Source organism: Antedon bifida, chromosome 6, assembly GCF_963402885.1.
Source record: "Antedon bifida chromosome 6, ecAntBifi1.1, whole genome shotgun sequence".
Taxonomy (NCBI): domain Eukaryota; kingdom Metazoa; phylum Echinodermata; class Crinoidea; order Comatulida; family Antedonidae; genus Antedon; species Antedon bifida.
In genome coordinates this window covers 15,640,053-15,661,477 of record NC_136231.1, presented here as the reverse complement: position 1 = coordinate 15,661,477, position 21,425 = coordinate 15,640,053, and the positions used below count along the sequence as shown (strand labels likewise).

At 32.8% G+C, this 21,425-nt stretch overlaps 3 protein-coding genes across 3 annotated transcripts; 1 reads left to right on the top strand and 2 right to left on the bottom strand.

The window, feature by feature from the left end:
• LOC144844404 (proliferating cell nuclear antigen-like) lies at nucleotides 1–3,942 on the top strand. The gene is made up of 6 exons (XM_078701299.1): nucleotides 1–280; nucleotides 1,478–1,598; nucleotides 2,135–2,300; nucleotides 2,692–2,883; nucleotides 3,058–3,181; nucleotides 3,380–3,942. The coding sequence occupies exons 1-6, from the start codon at nucleotides 181–183 to the stop codon at nucleotides 3,451–3,453; spliced, it is 777 nt and encodes a 258-aa protein (XP_078557425.1). The 5' UTR covers nucleotides 1–180; the 3' UTR covers nucleotides 3,454–3,942.
• Nucleotides 3,943–9,158: 5,216 nt separating this feature from the next.
• LOC144844510 (UPF0561 protein C2orf68 homolog) lies at nucleotides 9,159–12,158 on the bottom strand. Its single transcript, XM_078701449.1, has 4 exons — nucleotides 11,988–12,158; nucleotides 11,173–11,300; nucleotides 10,539–10,669; nucleotides 9,159–10,023 (listed from the first exon to the last, which is right to left on the bottom strand). Exons 1-4 carry the CDS (start codon nucleotides 12,134–12,136, stop codon nucleotides 9,904–9,906), a joined length of 528 nt encoding a protein of 175 aa, XP_078557575.1. The 5' UTR covers nucleotides 12,137–12,158; the 3' UTR covers nucleotides 9,159–9,903.
• A 145-nt stretch (nucleotides 12,159–12,303) lies between these two features.
• On the bottom strand, nucleotides 12,304–19,582 carry LOC144844509 (uncharacterized). The gene is made up of 8 exons (XM_078701448.1): nucleotides 19,460–19,582; nucleotides 17,101–17,236; nucleotides 16,586–16,818; nucleotides 16,149–16,377; nucleotides 15,515–15,689; nucleotides 14,872–15,034; nucleotides 14,437–14,578; nucleotides 12,304–14,301 (listed from the first exon to the last, which is right to left on the bottom strand). Exons 2-8 carry the CDS (start codon nucleotides 17,209–17,211, stop codon nucleotides 13,216–13,218), a joined length of 2,139 nt encoding a protein of 712 aa, XP_078557574.1. The 5' UTR covers nucleotides 17,212–17,236; nucleotides 19,460–19,582; the 3' UTR covers nucleotides 12,304–13,215.
• Between the last annotated feature and the right edge of the window lie 1,843 nt (nucleotides 19,583–21,425).

Genomic DNA, 21,425 nt, shown 5'->3' with positions numbered 1-21,425 from the left:
CTAGCCACTTACATTTGTGCTGTTAGCGGGGCTAGACTTGTTTTGCTAAACTTATGTTTTGTATCCGTGTATACTCGAAACATCAACATCTAAATTACCACTTAATCGAAGTAAATTAATAGATTATATTTTAGACTATACATTATCTTTGTTATTTTTACCATTTGAAGTAAAATCAAGATGTTTGAAGCAAAACTCGTACAAGGTTCTGTCCTGAAAAAAATTCTTGAATCGATCAAAGATTTAGTCGTCGATGGAACATGGGACTGCACATCAACAGGTATTGTTTTCATAATTTACTTGACCAAAGTATTATAATGACAAGATTATTATGTTAGCCTAGGCTAGGTAGGTAGTCTAGGCCCAGGCCTAGCTAAGGCATAGAGGCTATATAATATTAATAAATACTAGGCCTAGGCTAAATAGGCTAGCTAGGCCTAGATGTACCAATTAGCGGTTTGTCCCAATTAGCAGTTAATTCATTAACTAATTAGCCTAGTATAGTAATGTAATTTATTATTTATTCACGCCTAGCCTATTATTTATTGTTTTTGTTAGTAATAGTAGGCCTACTAGGCCCTAGCCTAGTACCTTTAATATATTCTTCCAAAGTTACAATCGTTTATTTTATAATTCACTAAGCTATTTCATCGGATCGCTAGCCATCAAAACAATGATTGACCCTATGGATGGACAATTTCAGGTCTTTAGCGCGAACAGAAGAAAGGGGGTACCCTGGGGCCTCCACTTACATGTAGGTATCCATTGTTTATTGCCATCTGTCTAGCACAAAATGGGTACCCACAAAACGCAGAGATATAATATACTAGCGCAAGTTATAGGACGCCGCCTATGCTATACAACCTGCTTGAGAGAACCGATATGGTCCCACATTATCACTGCTGTCGTTTGTTTATCGAATTACCTACGTTTCATCGGCTTTTTTAGCGCGTTGTTGCCGCACTAAAGAAAGAATTTTTACTTACAAATAAAAATTACACAGTAATGTATAGGAAAGAATTGAGACTTTCATAAAAATTTGACTTTCGCGATTTTTCGACATATGCGAATTCGACTTGTTTGTGTTTTGTCTATGCTTTAAAACACTACGATCATGTTTACACTTAAAGTTGAACATTCTCAGTCATGTGACCAAACTCGAGTGGCATATTAATTAAAAGCATTACCGCTAATTGAGTTCCGCAAACTGCTGCATCAGCTGTCCTTAGTATTTAACGAATTATTATTAAGTGGCCATTGTTTTTTTTTTTTTATGTATTTTAATAAAGGATATACATTATAAATAATTGACAATTGTTGTTTTCACTTACAACTATAACACATTTAGCGTATTAATGATTTGACCTTTCACTAACCGCAAATTGGTACATCTACCCTAGACCCTAACTATAAAAGCTAGAGGCTAGGTAGGCCTAATTAATATAATTATTTAAGCTAGTTTGCTATTCTTTGACAGGAATCACCATGCAAGCTATGGATAGCAGTCATGTAAGTCTAGTAACCTGCTTACTGCAAGCAGATGGGTTCGAGCAGTATCGATGTGATCGCAACGTCTCTATCAGTATCAATTTAGCAACGTAAGTGAGCTTATCACAGAATACAGTAGCATAATTTATACAACATGTTCATATATAATTATATTTTATTAACCCCGTGGCAAGGAATACAGTACCATGTACTGGCTACAAAAGGTACAGTATTGAAAATGTCAGGCCTCCGACCCTTGAAAAATCGAAAGCAATGGTGAAAAAAAAATGGGAAAAAAACAAAAGAAATTTTTAAAAATAAGTACTGACAAGCTTTAAACTCTGGCTTCATCAACATCCTTAAATTCCCCAGTCGTAAGTTTATACCGGCCATGCAACTGCACAATGAACACCATTGGCATAAAACCTATTTGATGCTTATGTAGTGCCCTCTATATCGCACCTTTAGTAGCCAGAAGTATGAATACCTACATGTTTCTAGACATAACATTTTATTAATGCATGATTATTCATAATTTAATAATCAATAATCACCATTTTTCTCAGTATTTGATTTTATAACTGCAAAATTTGTACTTATAACTTGTCGTTTTCAGTCTCATTAATAATGGTTTGTTTATATTCAGAATGTCAAAGATTTTAAAATGTGCCAGCAATGATGACATCATCACACTTGAAGCAGAAGACAAACCAGACAATCTTGTATTCAAATTTGAATCACCCAATCAAGACAAACAATCAAACTATCAAGTTAAATTAATAAACATTGATAAAGAACACCTTGGAATTCCAGTAAGTAGGATATGATGTGTTGTACTAGAACCAGGTGAAAAAAAAAAGCAGACCATTTGCTACCCATGATTTAAGATACAAGACTATGCCTAGACCAAAAGATAGCCAGGGCCAAAACCGAATAAGGCACATAAAATTCTATGAATCTTAACAAAAAAGAGAACATTTTAAAAACAAAGATAATGGATAAGATATATTTTTGGTGTGGAATAAAAAGAAATTAACAAAGTTTTCATCCTAGAAATGTTTTTTCATCTTCGTATAAGCAGGCCTTATTGTATTGCTACCATTATACATTTTTATTATTGGTAATCCCTCATTCCCCATACAACAATGTTGGTACAGTAGTATTCTAGTAAATAGTAAACATCTGTAACTTTGTCTATTGAAGGATCAAGAATACAAAGCAATAGTAAAGATGCCATCATCAGAATTTCAACGAATCTGTCGTGACTTAAGCCAGATTGGTGATACTGTTACCGTGGAATGTGGCAAAGAAGGTGTGACATTCACCGCAGATGGTGACCTCGGCAGCGGAACCATCAACCTGGTGCAAGATGCTAGTATAGACAAAGAGGAAAATGTGAGTGGTACCCCAAAATTGTGTGCGCTCTTTATACCATGCACTGGAGTGCAAAATTTTCTCAACACTCAAAATACTCCATTAAATATGTACTCAACGGAAAAACTGTACTCAACGGTAAATTCCCAATCGAATACAACAAATGTTTGACCTTTCGTAATGTGATTTTTTTAGGTGTCTGTGGTGACAACGGAACCCTGTAAATTAAACTTTGCTCTTCGATATCTCAACTTTTTTACTAAAGCAACACCACTTTCATCTCAAGTTATCCTCTCTATGACGTCGGACGCTCCATTAGGTAAGTATCGTTATGTGTCCGATAGAGGGTGCTCTAACTGGGGATCGTTTTTAACCTTGTCTGGTTCTGTTCGCACTCTTAAATTATTAGCACGCACCCAAAACTAGAACAGTTTGTGTATATTTCTTTTCAAATGGTAGATACACTTGAATATGATTTGACTAGATATATATTTAACCATTGCTCTTAATTTTTCAGTTGTTGAATATAAAATTGAAAACCTGGGATACATGAGATATTACCTGGCACCAAAAATGGAAGAGGATGAATGAAGAGAATTCAAAACAGTAATACCATCATATTAAACATTTACGCATTCTGCACTTAAAGTGTACTAGTAATCTATATTGTTTATTTTAATTATGTAAAACACAATCTATAATTTACATACATGAAGCAGATCAGTTTTAATTTTGACTGAACGTTAGACCATACAAAAGTAAGTAGTGAATATTTCTTAGCTGATTATTCTTGTCTCTTCCTAGGATCAGTACTTGTAAATAAGCCACACCATTATCCTGTAAACTAGTTTGTGTAACCAGTAATTTATTAGAGGGATAGCCGTATCAAAATATTTGGTTTTCTTTAACTATAGTGTAATTCATAAAAGCTGTTCGAAAAAACCTCTCAATAATTGTATTTGCTCCTCAAGAAATAACATTTTTCAAAAACTACATTGTGAATTTGATAGACAATGTGTACTGTATATATATATCAATAAAATTTTCGACTAAAATCGAAAAAAAATGTCTTAAATTTGACACTCGGTTACTGTATTTTATGATAATAGTACTGTGACATGCGCAGAATCGCATACAGTAATGAGTTCTGTGCATGTTACCTCAATATTATAATTTTCAATACTTTTGGCCATTTTTGAAAAAAATCCTTGTACTATAGTACAGGGATTATTAAATTCTGACTGCATCAACATCCTTAAAGCCCCCTTCCCTACGTTTTTTAGATCTAATTTAAGATCACAAACTATATTTAATGTAAAAATAATACTATATGGTCCTATTACGATAACTTTTTTCGTCTTTAAACGGTTAAAAATGTGAAAAATAAGTCGATTCTAATAATTATAGCGGCCCGCTATAAATCCCAAAATGCATTGCGCGCGGATTGATATTTTTGTTTTTCACCTGTAATTCGGCCACTTTTCGATCGATCGTGAGGCCAAAACAAATGGAAGACTCCTAACTTTTCAGCGAAAATACCGGGTTTTCCCCAATTTGTATCAACGGAGTCTGGCAAAAATAGATAGACAATTAAAGCAGCAACTATACAACGCCAGGCTAGGTATATAGCTAGCGTACGATGTTCGTACGTTACCGATGTTTACCAGCTAGGCCTACAAAACTAAGCCTAGCTAGGCTAGGCCTAAGACCGTCCACGAGAGGTCGATCGCCGCGAGCTACTTAGGTAGTGCATTGTTTCTCACTTTTTATCATAATTTACCATAAAACGTACATTTAAGACAAGGAATGACATGGTTTAATGTTTTTAAAGTGATATATATGTATTATTTTCCAAAAAACGTCCAAAATTGAAGGGAAGGGGTCTTTAAGAGCCATTGTCTGTAAAAATCAAAGATTTGGTGGCAGATGTAAAAAAATGGATTTCTCTCAAATTTTTACCATGAATAGACACTTCAATAAAAAGCATATCTACAACATTCATTTTAATTTTTAGCCTTCGTTGCCATGACAACGGTCAATTATCCAAATTTTGATGTTTTTGCCATTTTTCACAGATTTTCTATAGTGAAAAAGATTTTGTAATTTGATAATCAATAGGTTTTTCAACAATAATCACGAAAAAAAAACTGGGGTAAATTTCGTACATAGATTTTGTGTTGCCAGGAAAATACAGAAAATTAAAAAAAATACAAACAAAATGACAACAAACAAAACACATGAATCAAAATTTAAATATGGCTAATCCAATAATAAAATATATATTTGGCTTGTCATAATGCTACTAGAGTCATACGAATAGTTTAGATAAAATACGAGAATGTGTTGCCAGGTTTATTTCAATTAATTGCCAGAAAAACAGTATTTTGATTTGAAATATTTAGTTAATGGAAACTAATGTTAAACTTTGAAATAATTGCCTCCAGATTTTTTTTTTAAATTTTGACATCTATTTTTTGTAAAGAGATACAGAAAGAAAAAAAAAATCTGAACTTGTAAATAGGTCATTTGAGGTCAAAAGGGGTCAGAATGCAAAACAGGACAGGTCCCCACTTTAGTTCAAATATTAATGTTTTATCAAAATTTACAAGATTGTTCATAAACATTTTCAACAAATTTTATTTTTTAACTATAGTTTTACCTTAGCAACCATTTCTATGTGTAACTAAGGAAAAAAACGTTTAAAAAATGACGTTTTTATGAATACAAAGAATTGATTGCATTTGTACTTTTTCTCAATTTTACTTCTACTGCATTCTAATAATCATAAAGTGATGACAAACTTGACCTTTGAAATTCATTCATTTTGAGGTCAAATGAGGTCAACATTTTACCATAGTGACTGTTTCTATGCGAAAATATTTTTAAAATAAGGGGTTTTCATAAATACTACTTAGTTTTACATTTCTACTTTTTCCCAAATTTACTTTAAATACTGAATCCTAATAATTTTAGAAAAAAGTCTTGACAAATCTGAATAAAGGTAAAAAATTGACCTTCAGTGTTATCTTAAAACCTGTTTCTATATATAACTAAGGATAATTAAAAAAAAAATAAAATATGGGGTTTTCATGACAAAAATATAATTACATTTTACATTGAGGTCAATTGACATCAACATTTTACCTATACTGTATTTTAGCAACTCTTTCTATGCGTAACTAAGTACAATTTTTTTTATTACAGGGTTTCATGACTACAAACAATTGATTTACTTTACTTTACTAATTTTTCCCAAATTTACGTATCTACTGAATCCCAAAAATCACAGAAAAATTCTGATCTTGTGAAAGGGTCATTTGTGGGTCAAATTATGTCAAAATGTACTAACTATTATTTATGTTATCATAATCTTATAACCTGTTTCTAGGCGTAACTAAGGATAATTGTTTTTTTAAAAATACAGTTGAACCTTCCGTGAGCGGCCACCATCGGGACCTGGAAAAGTGCCCGCTTACGGAAGGTTCTGCCGATAAAGGACCAAAATCATGTATTATGGCTATGCACGATATTTTTCAGTGTTCTTAACGCAACGAGCCTCTCAATTTTCCAGCTAATTGTATTATTGTTTATAATCAGGTGGTTTAGTATTATTTATTATTTTCAGACAAATTTTAAAAGCTTTTATCATATGAAAAATGGTCGGTCAAAATCTGTGTAGTTTTCTCATCTATTCACAGAAATGTGTTTAAAACCGCTTTGAAATAAAGCTAATATATAAAAAACTACAATAAACATGGACCTCTAATTCATAGCTCCATGCAATAAGTATCACATTTTTCGGGTGGCCGCTTACGGGAGGTAATGTACCATACAAAAAATTAATTTTTAGTAAAAAAAGTGGCCGCAGCCGCTTACAAGAAGTGGCCGCTTAGGGGAGGTACCAAATGCACTAATTAGATATAGGAAGAACAAACATGCTTTTGAAAGTGCGTCTGTTAAGGGAGGTGGCCGCTTACGGGAGGTGCCCGCTGTAAATAAAATATGGGGTTTTCATGAATAAAAATAATCACAGAAGAAAGTCCTTACGAATATGACCCTTTAAAATGGTAATTTGAAAATACAAATTAGGCATTCTTGCTAATTATCTACAAATTTAAATTTGTATAAGATAAGTATGAAAAATCTAAAGAATATCTATTATAGTTACCATAGTAACTGTTGCTATGCACAACTAAGGGAAATTAAATACCGGCAATTATCAGATAATTCTCAATTAATAATTACTACTGAATCCAACAATCACAGTTAAAAAAAATAGAACAACAAATTTAAAACCAATATTTAATTTAAAATGTGGTATTTTACATGCTGACCTTAAATGAAATGAAAGTTCCCATCAGGACTTCAATATTTGTTATGTAGTATTAACATACCTTTTAATTGGTTCAATTTTGGGGAGGGTAAAGTGGTGGATCCAGGAGTTTGAAATAGTTAGGGGGTTGGAGTCGAGGGTCTAAAAACTTGATGTCCTATCTTTTGCATTGCAATTTTTAATTTGAAGTGGGTGGGGGGTTTAAAGGTGGGTGTGGTGGGATGGAGGAGTTTGAATCCGTCTATCGGTTGGGGCGATGTTAGTGGCAGTGTGGGTGGTGCTTGCATAAATTTGACACTCTATAGTGGATGATCGACACAAGTTTTGTAGTTTATCTTTTTGTGGTTATGGTGGGGTGGGGGGTGGGGGTTGTGTGGGGAGTCGGAAGTGGTGGTGGATGGGCATGTGGGATCTGCTTAGGTTAGCAAATAGAAGAAGTAAACAAAATTAAAGAGGAGCTTCAAAATAAGAGAGGAGTAATCAGTTGCAAAGATTTAAATTCACAACGATCTGATAATTTATATTATTTAATTTCAAGAGGATATAACCTATAACATTACATTAAAACTGCGAATTACAGGATCTATAATTAAAAATATTGGGGTTTTTTTTCACAACACAACTAGAATTATATAAAACATTAAGAATGGGTTTAAAATCAGATAATCAAAGAAAATAAAATGTTTTTAATAATTTACCATGTTTTTTTTTTATAAAAATGCCTATGTTTCTGGCAACACTGCTTGTAGATTTTTAAATTACCCCAGTATTTTATTTTAGAAATCACTTATTAAACATTAGAACTACCTATTTGTAAAAAATCAGCTTAAAAAAAACACCACTTTGGGCGTTATGGTGAAGTAAAGTTTAGTTGTTTTTAACAATTAATAAAAACTGAAAAACACCCTTTTTTAAATAAATGGTATCTCCCAAAGTATGAAATCAAAATTTTAAAAAAAATATGAAACAGGTACACAATGCATTGTTATTATGCATACACTAATTATTTTTTATAATTAAATCAACAAAACAAAAATATCGTTCATCAAAGTACTACCAATATTCATTTTAAAAAACTTTAAAAAAGGACAAAATTTGTCAAAAACACCAATTTGCCCGTTGCCATGGAAATATATGTGTGAAATATTTGATATCTCTCAACACATATATAACCATGTGCAAAATTTGAAAGAAATCCATTTTTTTGAGTCTGCCACTATTTTTGATATTTCTTTGATTCTTACAGACAATGGCTCTTAAATGCCTGTCATGAAACTAAACACCATTGGCATAACCTATTTGATTTACATCTATGCTTACATAGTGCCCTCTATATTGCACCTTTAGTAGCCAAAAGTATGAAAACCTTATTTCTAGACAACATTTATTAATACAATAGACAGGCACCATGATAAATTAAGTGCATACATGTTCTAGAAATGAAAAATTACCAAATTCCAACACTTTTATTTGTTGACAACTGGTTACAGTATCATAATGCGACATGCGCAGAATTATATGATGTGTTCTATGCATGTTACCTCAATACTTTTCAAAAGTCCATATTTTGGCCATTTTTGAAAAAACAGACAAAATTATTTGACACAAATGTTTACTACAGCATACTGTGACCGTGACATACGCAGGATCGCATAATGAGTTCTGTGCATGTTACCTCAATATATACACTTTTCAAATGTCGATATTTTGGCCAACCAAAAAAAAAAAACCCTGTACAGGGATTTTTTTTTTTAAATCACCCAAATTTTGACCTCTTTAAAATCCAATTAATATGCACTAATAAGAGAAGAGGGCGATGTGCATTTCTCCAAGGACACGAGGTTAGCTAACTAGCTTTTCAACGCTTTTCGTTAAAATATCGAATTTTAAAAAGGATATATACCCTCAAAGAAAGGGAAAAAAAGCATCTGAATTTTTAATGATTACTAGCCAGAATAGTTTTAATTGCAAAATACTGAGATCTATACAACGGATGAAACCGAGAGTTGCCGGGCAATTAACAAATTGCCTAAATGGAGACCGGGTACTATATGCTGAAATCTTAAAACACCTTTGCCAAGGTTTGTAAGCTTTTTTAAATTTCAAAACGAGAATGTTTCACGATGATCAAATAGATGAAAGAATTAAGTGCCTTTAAAAAAAATCACCCAAATTTCAACATTTTTTAAAATCCAATTAATATGCACTAATATTGCTATATGTGCACATATAATGCCATATCATCGTCTTATAGTGTCATGGGACCACTTTGTCAAAAAATAAAAAGATTGAAATTTGGTCATTTTCGTTGAATTCTGTGCTAAATAGTGCAGGGATTTTTTGCAAGATCACCCAAATTTCAACCTTTTGAAAATCCGATTAATATGCACTAACATTGCTATATGCACACTTGGGACCACTTTATGTCGAAAAATAAAAAGGTCGAAATTTTGTAATTTTTCGTGGAAATCTCTGTACTATTATAGATATATAATAGAATAAATAAAATATTTATGATTTATACTAGTAATCAGTTACAGTATGTCAAAACAATTAACATCATAATATCCATCCATAACACACATCCTCAACGTACCATAATTATTCAGTTACTCTGATGTGTTCAACTAACTAATAATTTAAAATAGCACCGTGTTTGAGTAATAATAAAGCGTTAAATAAAGCAATCAACCATAAACACAAATATCTTAATTTCTTGTATATGTTATTATATTTTTCAATATTCTATCTTGCAAACAAGCACACAAATCTTCTGAAAGATTGGTTTTGATAGCCAGTTCTTGTGCTATTTCTTCAGAATTATCACCCTACAAAAAAAAGTTCAACACATCATTTTACAATGTTTAGACACTTTGATTTTGACCTACCCTATTTATTTCAAAAGTGTGATGTGCCCAAATATGGTAGCGATATCACATCATCATGTCTATATATGGGCACAACACATTTTTTTGTCACAAAGTTTGATAGTGTAGACAGAGCTTAAGTAAGGAACAGTTTTCATTAAGCGTGTGGGAATCACAAGTGGGAACCGACGACGAAACAGTTCTACAAACATGCAACAACAACGCAAGGCAAAAGAACACCGGAAAACATAGTACAGCACGTACTCAAAAGTATGCGGGGTGAACCAGGTCAAAGTCTACGGCAACTGACGCACTGGCGGGGGAAAACACAATTATTGGAAGCGTATTTTCTTGCGTTGCGCTGCTAGTGGGAAACAAGCATACTGTATTAAATGAAATTATTTTAAAAATATAGAAATGAAATTGCGACAAGATTTTACCTCAAAGCAACAAAAGAAAACATATTATTTACTCACCATATGAACAACTCTGACATGAATGTTACCATGTTGGTCCACATACTCTAGTTTAAATAATGCACGGTCTTCATCTTGCCTATCAACTGTCATCAATACGGCCTTGCTATCTTCCGGTTTCTCTTCCACAACTAAAAAAGACCACATTATGCAACGGCTCATATTAATTTATGGATTATATCAAAAATACTCTGCTGCAGTTACTGCAGTAACTATTTTGTTTACTGCAATAATCTATGATTTTCGTTTGTTTTATGTAGAAGTTTATGAGGCAGTCCCTGTAATAAAGAGTGTGTATGAATAGCAAGATTAAACATTCATGTAGTTACTGACAGTAACTGCAATAGAGAAGCTTTGACATGGTGCCTTAGTGTACAGTATAGAAACGTTTTAATAAATTTTAATCAAAGGTACAGACCCACTTTTTTTTTATTCATGGTTAAGTAAAGCCAACCTGTAATAATGTCTATTTATATGCGATTTGAATGATTTGCATAATTTTAAATTGTTGTGCTATTTACAAATTGGATTTGAAGTAAATTATTTGGTTTGAAATTGCAAACATCTGGATAAAATTATGTTGCGTTTTACTTGTCATGGTCATTCACCACTTCCAAACAATCAATTATCTCACCTTTTGCATCGGATTGTGTCCTCATTTTTGGTGGTAAATAATAGTTCTGGCTCTCTCTAGTTGTTCCATGTTTGGTTTTCACTTTAGTCTGAGAATTTGAGACTTTGATTTCTTTATCGTACTCATCTCTAAAAAAGATTAGAATAAAATTATTTTTGTGCGCGATTTCAACGATTTGCAGGTTTTGAACACAAAATATATATATATTGTCCCCCAAAAACATGAAAAATGAAGATTAATTAAATCAGACTTTTAATAAGTTATTTTGTAGTTTTAATAAAGTTAATCACTTCAGTAGAAAAAAAAATGAAAAAATATAATGTTTTCACTTTAAATGACAAAATAAATGGTTAAATCAGGGAGATGTAAAATCTCTCTGGTTAAATTCAACCAAAAACCCATTGGCTGGCAGCTAATTTGACAATTTTTTGCTTAAAATTACAGTTTTTTTAGGTAAATACATTTTTTTTCGATCCAATTTTTTATCAGAGTAGATAACTATTATGTTACATTAAAATGGCATATTCAACATTTTAAGAATTATTTTTTTCAGGGGGACAATACATCTTTAATACTTTTAATTATTAAATTACGGACAGGGATTCCCACTTTTATTAATTATTGAAATTGCGTAAAGAAATCCATGAACCATTTCAAATCGCGCAAAACATATACTGTAGGCCTAGTTATCCTGAAAGAGTGGTGAGGGAACGAACCTCTCACTCCCCGTGATGAACACTCGGCACATGGCATGGCTGGCCTATTTCTAGTAAGCCTAAGATTTATTATGGTTAATCATAATACAAAAGCCTCACCTGCTCACTTGATTTTTAATTATTTGCTTAACAAACCCATGTTTCATGTCAAGCCTACACGTTCGGTCAACGGAAGTCATACTTGGGTGAAAAGCGCAAAAATACAACGACGTTAATAGGCCTATAGTCCTTCCAAACCGTTGACACATGTGTGTTTACATATTTTTGGTTTTGATTTTTCAATGTATGTAGAGGGCGATATGGCAATTTTCCAACCAGAGCCATTATATAAATGGCTCTGTCACAGCATCTATCAAGCTTGTAAGCATTTTTGGAAGAACACAGCTCTAAAGTTATCACAAAAACACCACATTAATTGAAATATTTTATTATCATATTTAATAATCATTTAAAATAGAGATGCATAGATGACATATATCACGCTTTTTGTGGAACTATTCCTAATTTGGGTGTGTATGTTCCACTGACCATCTGGAAGCTGGTATTCCAAAAACTTCAAGGTGTATAATTGTACACTAGCAAAACCTCTTATTTAATACAGTACTACATCTAATTTATACCATGTGATTATAATAATGTATACCGATTGTGTTTATTTGAGTTTATCAACTTAAATTATTCTATACAAACCAATAACATTCTAAAGAATAAGTATATTTTGTTTACCAATGTTATGAAAAGTAAACTATAAATTCAGTATATTTGAATTATTAAAAAGTATTTATTTAGTTCATTCCCATTTACAAATTACTATATATATTGTTAATGAATACTGTAACATAATATTAGTTATATTTGTTACCTTTTAAAACAGTTACATCATACAAAAAGTGTTTCAAATTTAATTAAAGAAACAGTTAAAAACTAAAATGGGTTAAATATTAATGAGTCTACACTGAATACACTACTCTATTTACAGACATTACATTTTTTTAAATGCTACTCTGGTATTAAATGGAAGTTTTCATTTCATTAGAACAATAGTTAAGTCCATTTTGTATAAAGTAACAATAATATCTTATCTCCAATTTATGTACACCTATCTCAAACAGAGTTTCAATAAATTAAATCACTGTAAATTAATTCCATATTGTAAATTAGTTTGTAAACAGAAACAGAAAAAAGCTATACATAAAATGCTTAATAATATACTTATAGTATACATTTAATGGTTATGGGATATCTATTCTTTTACCTTTTCTTTTTATGAAAGAATACTGCAAAACATGGAATTGAACTGAGAGATTTCCTATCTTTGTCAGTGTTCTTACTTGTCGCTACTTAGCAGCCATTTTGATGGTTGTGTTGTTGTTAAATGTATATCTTCCATTTTGTAAAGAATACCACGGATGTCATCAGGAACAGTATCAAAGAGCCTGTCAGAAACACTTGGTGTGGATTTGCGTAGCTCCAGGCATTTCTTGAGCTCCTCACCGTCTCTGGCGCATGGCATCAACCACTTAACATACTCCTTACTTTCAGAATCTGCCATTCTGGATACAGTGCGATTGATCCCTTCATTAACTTCTTTAGGTGTGCTAGGTGAATGGTGCCAATCAGCGTCTGTGTATTTTGAATGATGATCCTGTATTGTCTGCCATGTGTCACACTCTTGCGATTCTGAGGTTGTTTGTTTTTTACATGAGTTATTTAACCAATCAGTGGTGTTGTATTGGGAATGGTGATTCTGTATAATCTTGCATACATCTGATCCAGAGAATTCTTTTTGAAGAACTCGTTCTTTCTGTGCCAACCAGATACTATCACTGGGCATATCCACTTTCTCGGTATGCGGTGAAAATTCTGAGGAATCCACACAACTAGATTTTACAAGATTACTTGATAACCAAGCCTCTTCCTTTTCCGATATCACTCTTTGAAAATATGGGAATGTTGATTCTTCAGATGTTGTTTTATCTTCACATAACTTCATTTGACACAGATTATGCGACAGCCAATCTTCTTCCATTTCTGATCTCACTCTTTGAAAATATGGGAATGTTGATTCTTCAGATGTTGTTTTATCTTCGCATAACTTCATTTGATACAGATTATGCGAAAGCCAATCCTCTTCCTTTTCTGATATCACTCGTTGAAAATACGAGAAGGTGGAATCTTCAGATGTTTTCTTATCTTCTTCACATGACATCAGCCAATGGGATTGATTCTTTAATTCAGACACTGGAGTAACAGCAGTGGTGTGTGACGGAGTATATTCATCGCAGCAATGTGTATCACAAACACAATCAGAATACGAGGTGCACGTTTCATTAGCTCGACAGACTTTCTGGATGTCTGATTGCATCGGCTCTTCTTTCACACAGAGTATTTGATCCAAGTTTTCAATTTCATACTAAAAAATGTAAATAGCATGAAAATAGTGTTACATCTCGAAACATATTTTAGGAAAGTATTGGGCAAAAGTCAACATAAATGCATACAAATTTTATGATTTTCACTTGGCTAAATAAGAAAATAAAGAGCTTACCTGAACAACAGGACTGGTAAAAGAGGTTGCACAAGGACCGGTGCATGACAACATAATATTCTTGCTTTTCTCTACAACTTCGTCTAATTTCTGTCTTTCCTCATAGCCAGCCAACCAGATCTTGTGGTCTGTAGAAATATCCCTACAAAACAAAGCATTTATTTTTATATTAGCTTGTATCACTGTATATCTTTTAAGCTCTGTCTACACTATCAAACTAAATGTGATGTGCCCATATATGGACATGATGATGTCATATCACTACCATATTTGGACATTTCACTACCATATTTGGGCACATCACACTTTTTTTGTCAAACTAATTTGATAGTGTAGCCAGAGCTTAAGAGACCAAATTTCAACTGATGCAAAGGTTTCTTCTAATTCATTCTACAGCACAACAAATTCCTATATTTTTAATATAACATATATTACCTGAAGTGTCTCATTCCTTTCTCATACTCATGTTGAATTAGTCTTGAGTTCAGAAGCCATTCCTTGATAGGAGAGGTTAGTATTTTGTCAAAGTATGGGTGCACTGTTGGTAATTCGGTTTTCTGGTCAGGGGCACTTTCAAAATCACTCATTTCATGGTCATCTATAATAGACAACAGTTTTGATTATGCTTTGTAAAACTGAAATAATTTCTATACATTTTATTATTGGCTAATATTAATAAATAAGAAAACAAACATAGTAAATCCCTTCTTTCAGACACCCCTATAAAGGGATATTCCTTTTAAAGCTTGGTTCCCACTAGGATGCAGCTCAAGGATGTGACATAACGCAATACCAAGTGATGTGACCAATCACAAGCGATAGATTATTCAAACAGGCACGTGTGATTGGTCAACTTGCTTAAATTGCATCTACGTCCTTGCTTAAGCTTAAGGGGACACTTCCCTGTGAAGCAAACATTGTGAAATATATACAGCCAACACCTATTTAGGAGACACCTATTAAGGTTAATAGGTGCTGATAACTTTATCTAGATATACAGATTTGAAGCTAGTTTTTTAGTTCTTACAAATCTATTGAAAGACAAATATTAAGATATGTAAAAATTAACTGTACATACTGATACACTGTCGGTCTTCATCCATCTTTTGTACTCCCTCAATATCGTGAAGCCATGTTGATACTGATTGCTGCATCCTGAATGGAGGGAAGAGCACATCACTATAGGACTTGCCTGATGAATGACTTGGTGTCTTGGTTAACCATTTCAGATCAGAAAATTGTACGCCACGATCCTATAATAACAGATGTTTAAGAATAATTATATCATATTTGTTGTCAGTAATAAGTTTCTCTGACTTCTGATTTGATGAATTAAGATTTACAGTACTGACAAACATATACATCCACAAAATATGGTGATGATTAATTATTATGCAGAATTATTTGTATGGATAATAGGCTGAGAATACTATTTTTTGTAACCTGTAGGGAATTCACATGGCTGTTTTTAGTTGCTGTCAGAGCCTACAGTCAACTTCCCCAAATATGTCTGGTTTTCTCGAAAGTCTGGTATTCCAAATGTGTTTTAATGGTTAAAAAAGATTTTGGGACCATTTGGATCTTAAGAAAAGACCAGGTTTGGGAGAGTTTTTGGGTTTTCAATATTTGCCAATACAAACAAAAATAATTTGTTTAAATCCTCCATTGATATTACAGTAAGATTCTGTAACAAGAATAAATTGTCACATTACCATTTGTTTGTCTTCCTTCTTTGATGGTTCTGTTAAGCCATGGTCTAAATCATCCAATTCTCTAACATCAGATGTGCACATCCTTTTGTTGGTGCCTTGTATGTCAACAACGCACCTCTTGTTTGATTGTATGTGACCAAATCCATGAATCGCATCTTTCAGTTTATGATGCTCAGAAGTGAAGTAAATATCACCATCTTCACTCGGTTCAAAGCTTAGCTGTTCCAAACTAAAAAGAGATACTTGATATTTAAAATAATATTCATATTAGGGTCACTGAAAAGTAATGTTATATTTCTGATTTATTAAGCTTAGGGAGTGGTTGCATATTTAAATATACATTATGAAATAATAACAGTATACTGATTAACAGTTAATGAGCACTATACACTGATTACTGTACTATCTTACTGTAGAAATTTAGAGTATTAACTTACTTTGCAATTGCAGTCTCTAGCTGTTGCTGCAACTGCACAGTTTGATGTGTACCACCAGCAGAGGAAAGGAGTGTCTCAGCTACACCTAGTTCATGATATATACAGCTAAGTTGTTCATTTAGAATATCTTCTTTGACATTTTGAATGGTATCGACTTGGTCTACCAGCCATAACTCACGTGATCTAAGAGCCTCTAACTGCCGACTGATGCCTGTGTGCACCTCTCCTTTGGCCTAAAATTATAAATCACATTGACAGTGAAATGAATTTGAACTATCCAATCAGAATTCAAATGCAGTGAAAATAATTTGAACTACCCAGTCAGAATTCAAATGAAGTGAAGTGGTTTAATGGTAGGGTGTCTACATACAGTATCAAGAAGAATTGTCCAAGTCTGAGTCTTGGTTGAGAGCATACAGTACTCTAGATCAATGATTGTATTAAAGCTAATTTAAGTATACATGTACAACAATTAACTATAATATTAATAATTAAAAACTTTAATACACAATTACCTCAATGCTGTTTTTCTGCAATTGTTTTTTCACAAAATGGATTTTTTCAGATAAATCTTGCAAATGAGTGACTTGGACTTTCAACACATCAAGAGAATCAGTGGAGTTCATTGTCAACAATAGTAGTGGTAGTAGACTTGTAATAAAAAAAAATAAAATCGTAAAATTATCAATATTAATCTCCTCACCTTATCATAAGTCATTGATTAATTATATTTTACAACTGTATAGTATTAGCCTCTATGTTTTTTATTAACAATTCATTTTGCAACATTGAACATATGTGTACGTATAATTAGTACTTGAATTTTGAATTAGCTTATGAATACAGAAGGCTGGTAAAAGGCCTTTGTATAGTGATAGAAAAAGGAAACACAATAACAAAATATGTTTGATTTTATTGTGATGATCCAGAACTCTGATCGGTGATTAGTTATTATGCTTATTTTATCATGATTTGGAAACTAAATCCATTCATGTTGTTGTTATGTCACCCATGTCAAGGCCAGATGGATTGTGTCTGTGTGTTGTTCAGTCCTGATACAAAAGTCTATTATTAGTACATGCATGGAGGAATTTTGTTGCTAGTAGTAGTATTAGCAAACAAGATTTCTCTATGTACAGTACGCTAAACATTGTATACAAAAAATAATTCATTTTTCAGTATAAAAAACAGTGTAAAACTTAGTTATTTAAACATTACTAAAGTAACTGAACTACAGTACTGTGTAACAAAACAAATCAACTTAACAAATCTCAGAAGCTTATTATTATTTTTCAGTAAACTCAGAATGACATGGCAAGTGTTAAAAAGATATCAAGATTAACATTGACTTATGATTGCTTTGTTAATTGGTATTGTAAGGAAGTACTTTTCCTGGATACTATAGTATAGCAACTCCCTTCCTGATCCAGGATGCCTTTATTACAGTCCCACTAAACACGCACCACACAGTGACAACACTATACACAACATAATGCTACCACATGCCCTTTAGTAGTACTTTATAGCGGAATATTTTAGAGTGTCAGTTTATGATTCAATCTTGCATTTAACTGTCAATTGTTGAATTTTATAAATATATGCTTATTTTGGGATTTATGATCATATAATTATGAGGTATAAATGATTCAGATCAGCACTTTAAATGTAATTTTACAATATTTTCATCATATAAATTGTCTTTTATAGTTCTAGTCATGATATAATCAGTATTTAACTTTTAAGTGGTTTGGAGGTTTGGCACTGTTTAGCAATACCCTTGCTATAGCACTGATTGACTGATTCTAAATAGTAAAGTATAGCAACCAGGTTCAATTACATTTTTTTTTTCTTTTAAAGGCATTGATCGCACTCAAAGGACACGGGGATGATTAGAACTATTTTCTTCATGCTTCAAAAGTCATATGATGATTCTCAATGCAAAACATAAGGTACTGTGTAATGTAGCAAAGATAACCCTTATTGTATGGTAATCTAAGAATTATATCTCTATACTGATAACACTTGACCTGTAATAATAGTTTTTATTAGTAGTTATAATTTAATGTGATGTAGGCTAGTAGTAGTAGTAGTAGACTGACGTACTGTATGAAATATGAAATGAAAATATGAAAAATAAAGGTTAATAAATCAAATTTTGAATAGGCATTTGTTAGTTTTAAATTAAATAATACTATAGTAAATAACCCCCACAAATAATTATTTCACTTTTAAAAAACAAGATTAATAGTTCAAAATAATGACATTTAAAGACAGAAGTGCATTTCCAATGTCAATGGGCTTCTACTGTATGTCTATTTTTCCCCTTTAAATTATGGTTTTATATCAGGTTTATGTCTTCCATCAATCATCATTCAATTAATAGAAAAATGAAATAATTATAAAAGTCTTAATAAAATTAATTAAATTTAATTTGTGTACTATCTTTAATCTCGACACCAGTAATTTTTCTTTGTTAGACCATTTACCCAAGTAACAAAGCAAAATCTTAAAACAGATTGAATAACACTTATTCATTTTGCATAAAAACATGATCTAGGCCTAGACTTTTACGCAGTCCTAGGCTGGGCCTAGGCTAGGCGAGCCTAGTCGTTTTTTAAAGACCTTGAACAGAAGGTGTGCTTAGTTCGCCCTCTCTGTGCCACATCAAATCAAGAACACAATGGTTGGTGGTGGTGGTGGTACTTGGTAGCCTAGTAGTAGTGTAGGCCTAGTAGTAGGCGGCCGGTCGGGTGGGCTGTTTTGACTTCCGGTTATATTTCAGTTATTACACGTTGTTAAATTCCGTTTAGAGTAAAAATGTGTTCAGATTATTAAAGACGCCGATAAATCTAATAAACAAACAATTTCACTTACCAACAGAAGAATAGGAGAACAAACTGCCTTTTCCCGACTCTCCGGCTAAAAAACTCACTCGTCGATTTTTCTCTCGTTGACGTTTTTCTTCAGATATTCACTCTACGCATGCGTGTTATATTATAAACGTAAAACATGTGTGAATGGACAACTAGCACTTTCCTTTATATATGAGGTATATTCAGAGCGTCATTTCGACGATCGAGCATTCTCTACTTCTACAGAGCGCCATTTATGCCTTTATTTACTTCCGAATTAGAAATAGTACTACGGTAACTGCTCCAGTGGACCAAATTTAGCACCGGTGGAGCACAGTGATAAAATAGAAATAAGTCACTAATTTTAATATCTTTTCGTATGTTAATACACTGTGCTCAAGTTGACACAATTTGGCGCTAGTGAGGAGCACAGTGATATATAAAGTAGAAATAAGTCACTGAATTTTAATATCTTTTCGTATGTTAATAACACTGTGCTCAAGTGGACCCAATTTGGAGCCAGGGGAGCACAGTGATATAAAATAGAAATAAGTCACTGAATTTTAATATCTTTTCGTATGTTAATACACTGTGCTCAAGTGGACACAATTTGGAGCCAGTGGAGCACAGTGATATAAAATAGAAATAAGTCACTGAATGTTAATATCTTTTCGTATGTTAATACAGTGTGCTCAAGTGGACCCAATTTGGAGCCAGGGGAGCACAGTGATATAAAATAAAAAAAGTCACTGAATTTTAATATCTTTTCGTATGTTAATACACTGTGCTCAAGTGGACCCAATTTGGATCCAGTGGAGCACAGTGATAAAAAATAGAAATAAGTCACTGAATTTTAATATCTTTTCGTATGTTAATACACTGTGCTCAAGTGGACCCAATTTGGAGCCAGGGGAGCACAGTGATATAAAATAGAAAAAAGTCACTGAATTTTAATATCTTTTCGTATGTTAATACACTGTGCTCAAGTGGACCCAATTTGGAGCCAGTGGAGCACAGTGATATAAAATAGAAATAAGTCACTGAATTTTTATATCTTTTCGTATGTTAATACACTGTGCTCAAGTGGGCCCAATTTGGCGCCAGGAGAGCACAGTGATATAAAATAGAAATAAGTCACTGAATGTTAATAATTATATTTTCGTATGTTAATACACTGCTCAAGTGGACCTAATTTGGCGCCAGTGGAGCACAGTGATATAAAATGGATATAAGTCACTGAATTTTAATATCTTTTCGTATTTAATACACTGTGCTCAAGTGGACCCAAATTGGAGCCAGGGGCGCACAGTGATATAAAATAGAAATAAGTCACTGAATGTTAATATCTTTTCGTATGTTAATAACACTGTGCTCAAGTGGACCCAATTTGGAGCCAGGGGAGCACAGTGATATAAAATAGAAATAAGTCACTGAATTTTAATATCTTTTCGTATGTTAATACACTGTGCTCAAGTGGACACAATTTGGAGCCAGTGGAGCACAGTGATATAAAATAGAAATAAGTCACTGAATGTTAATATCTTTTCGTATGTTAATACAGTGTGCTCAAGTGGACCCAATTTGGAGCCAGGGGAGCACAGTGATATAAAATAAAAAAAGTCACTGAATTTTAATATCTTTTCGTATGTTAATACACTGTGCTCAAGTGGACCCAATTTGGATCCAGTGGAGCACAGTGATAAAAAATAGAAATAAGTCACTGAATTTTAATATCTTTTCGTATGTTAATACACTGTGCTCAAGTGGACCCAATTTGGAGCCAGGGGAGCACAGTGATATAAAATAGAAAAAAGTCACTGAATTTTAATATCTTTTCGTATGTTAATACACTGTGCTCAAGTGGACCCAATTTGGAGCCAGTGGAGCACAGTGATATAAAATAGAAATAAGTCACTGAATTTTTATATCTTTTCGTATGTTAATACACTGTGCTCAAGTGGGCCCAATTTGGCGCCAGGAGAGCACAG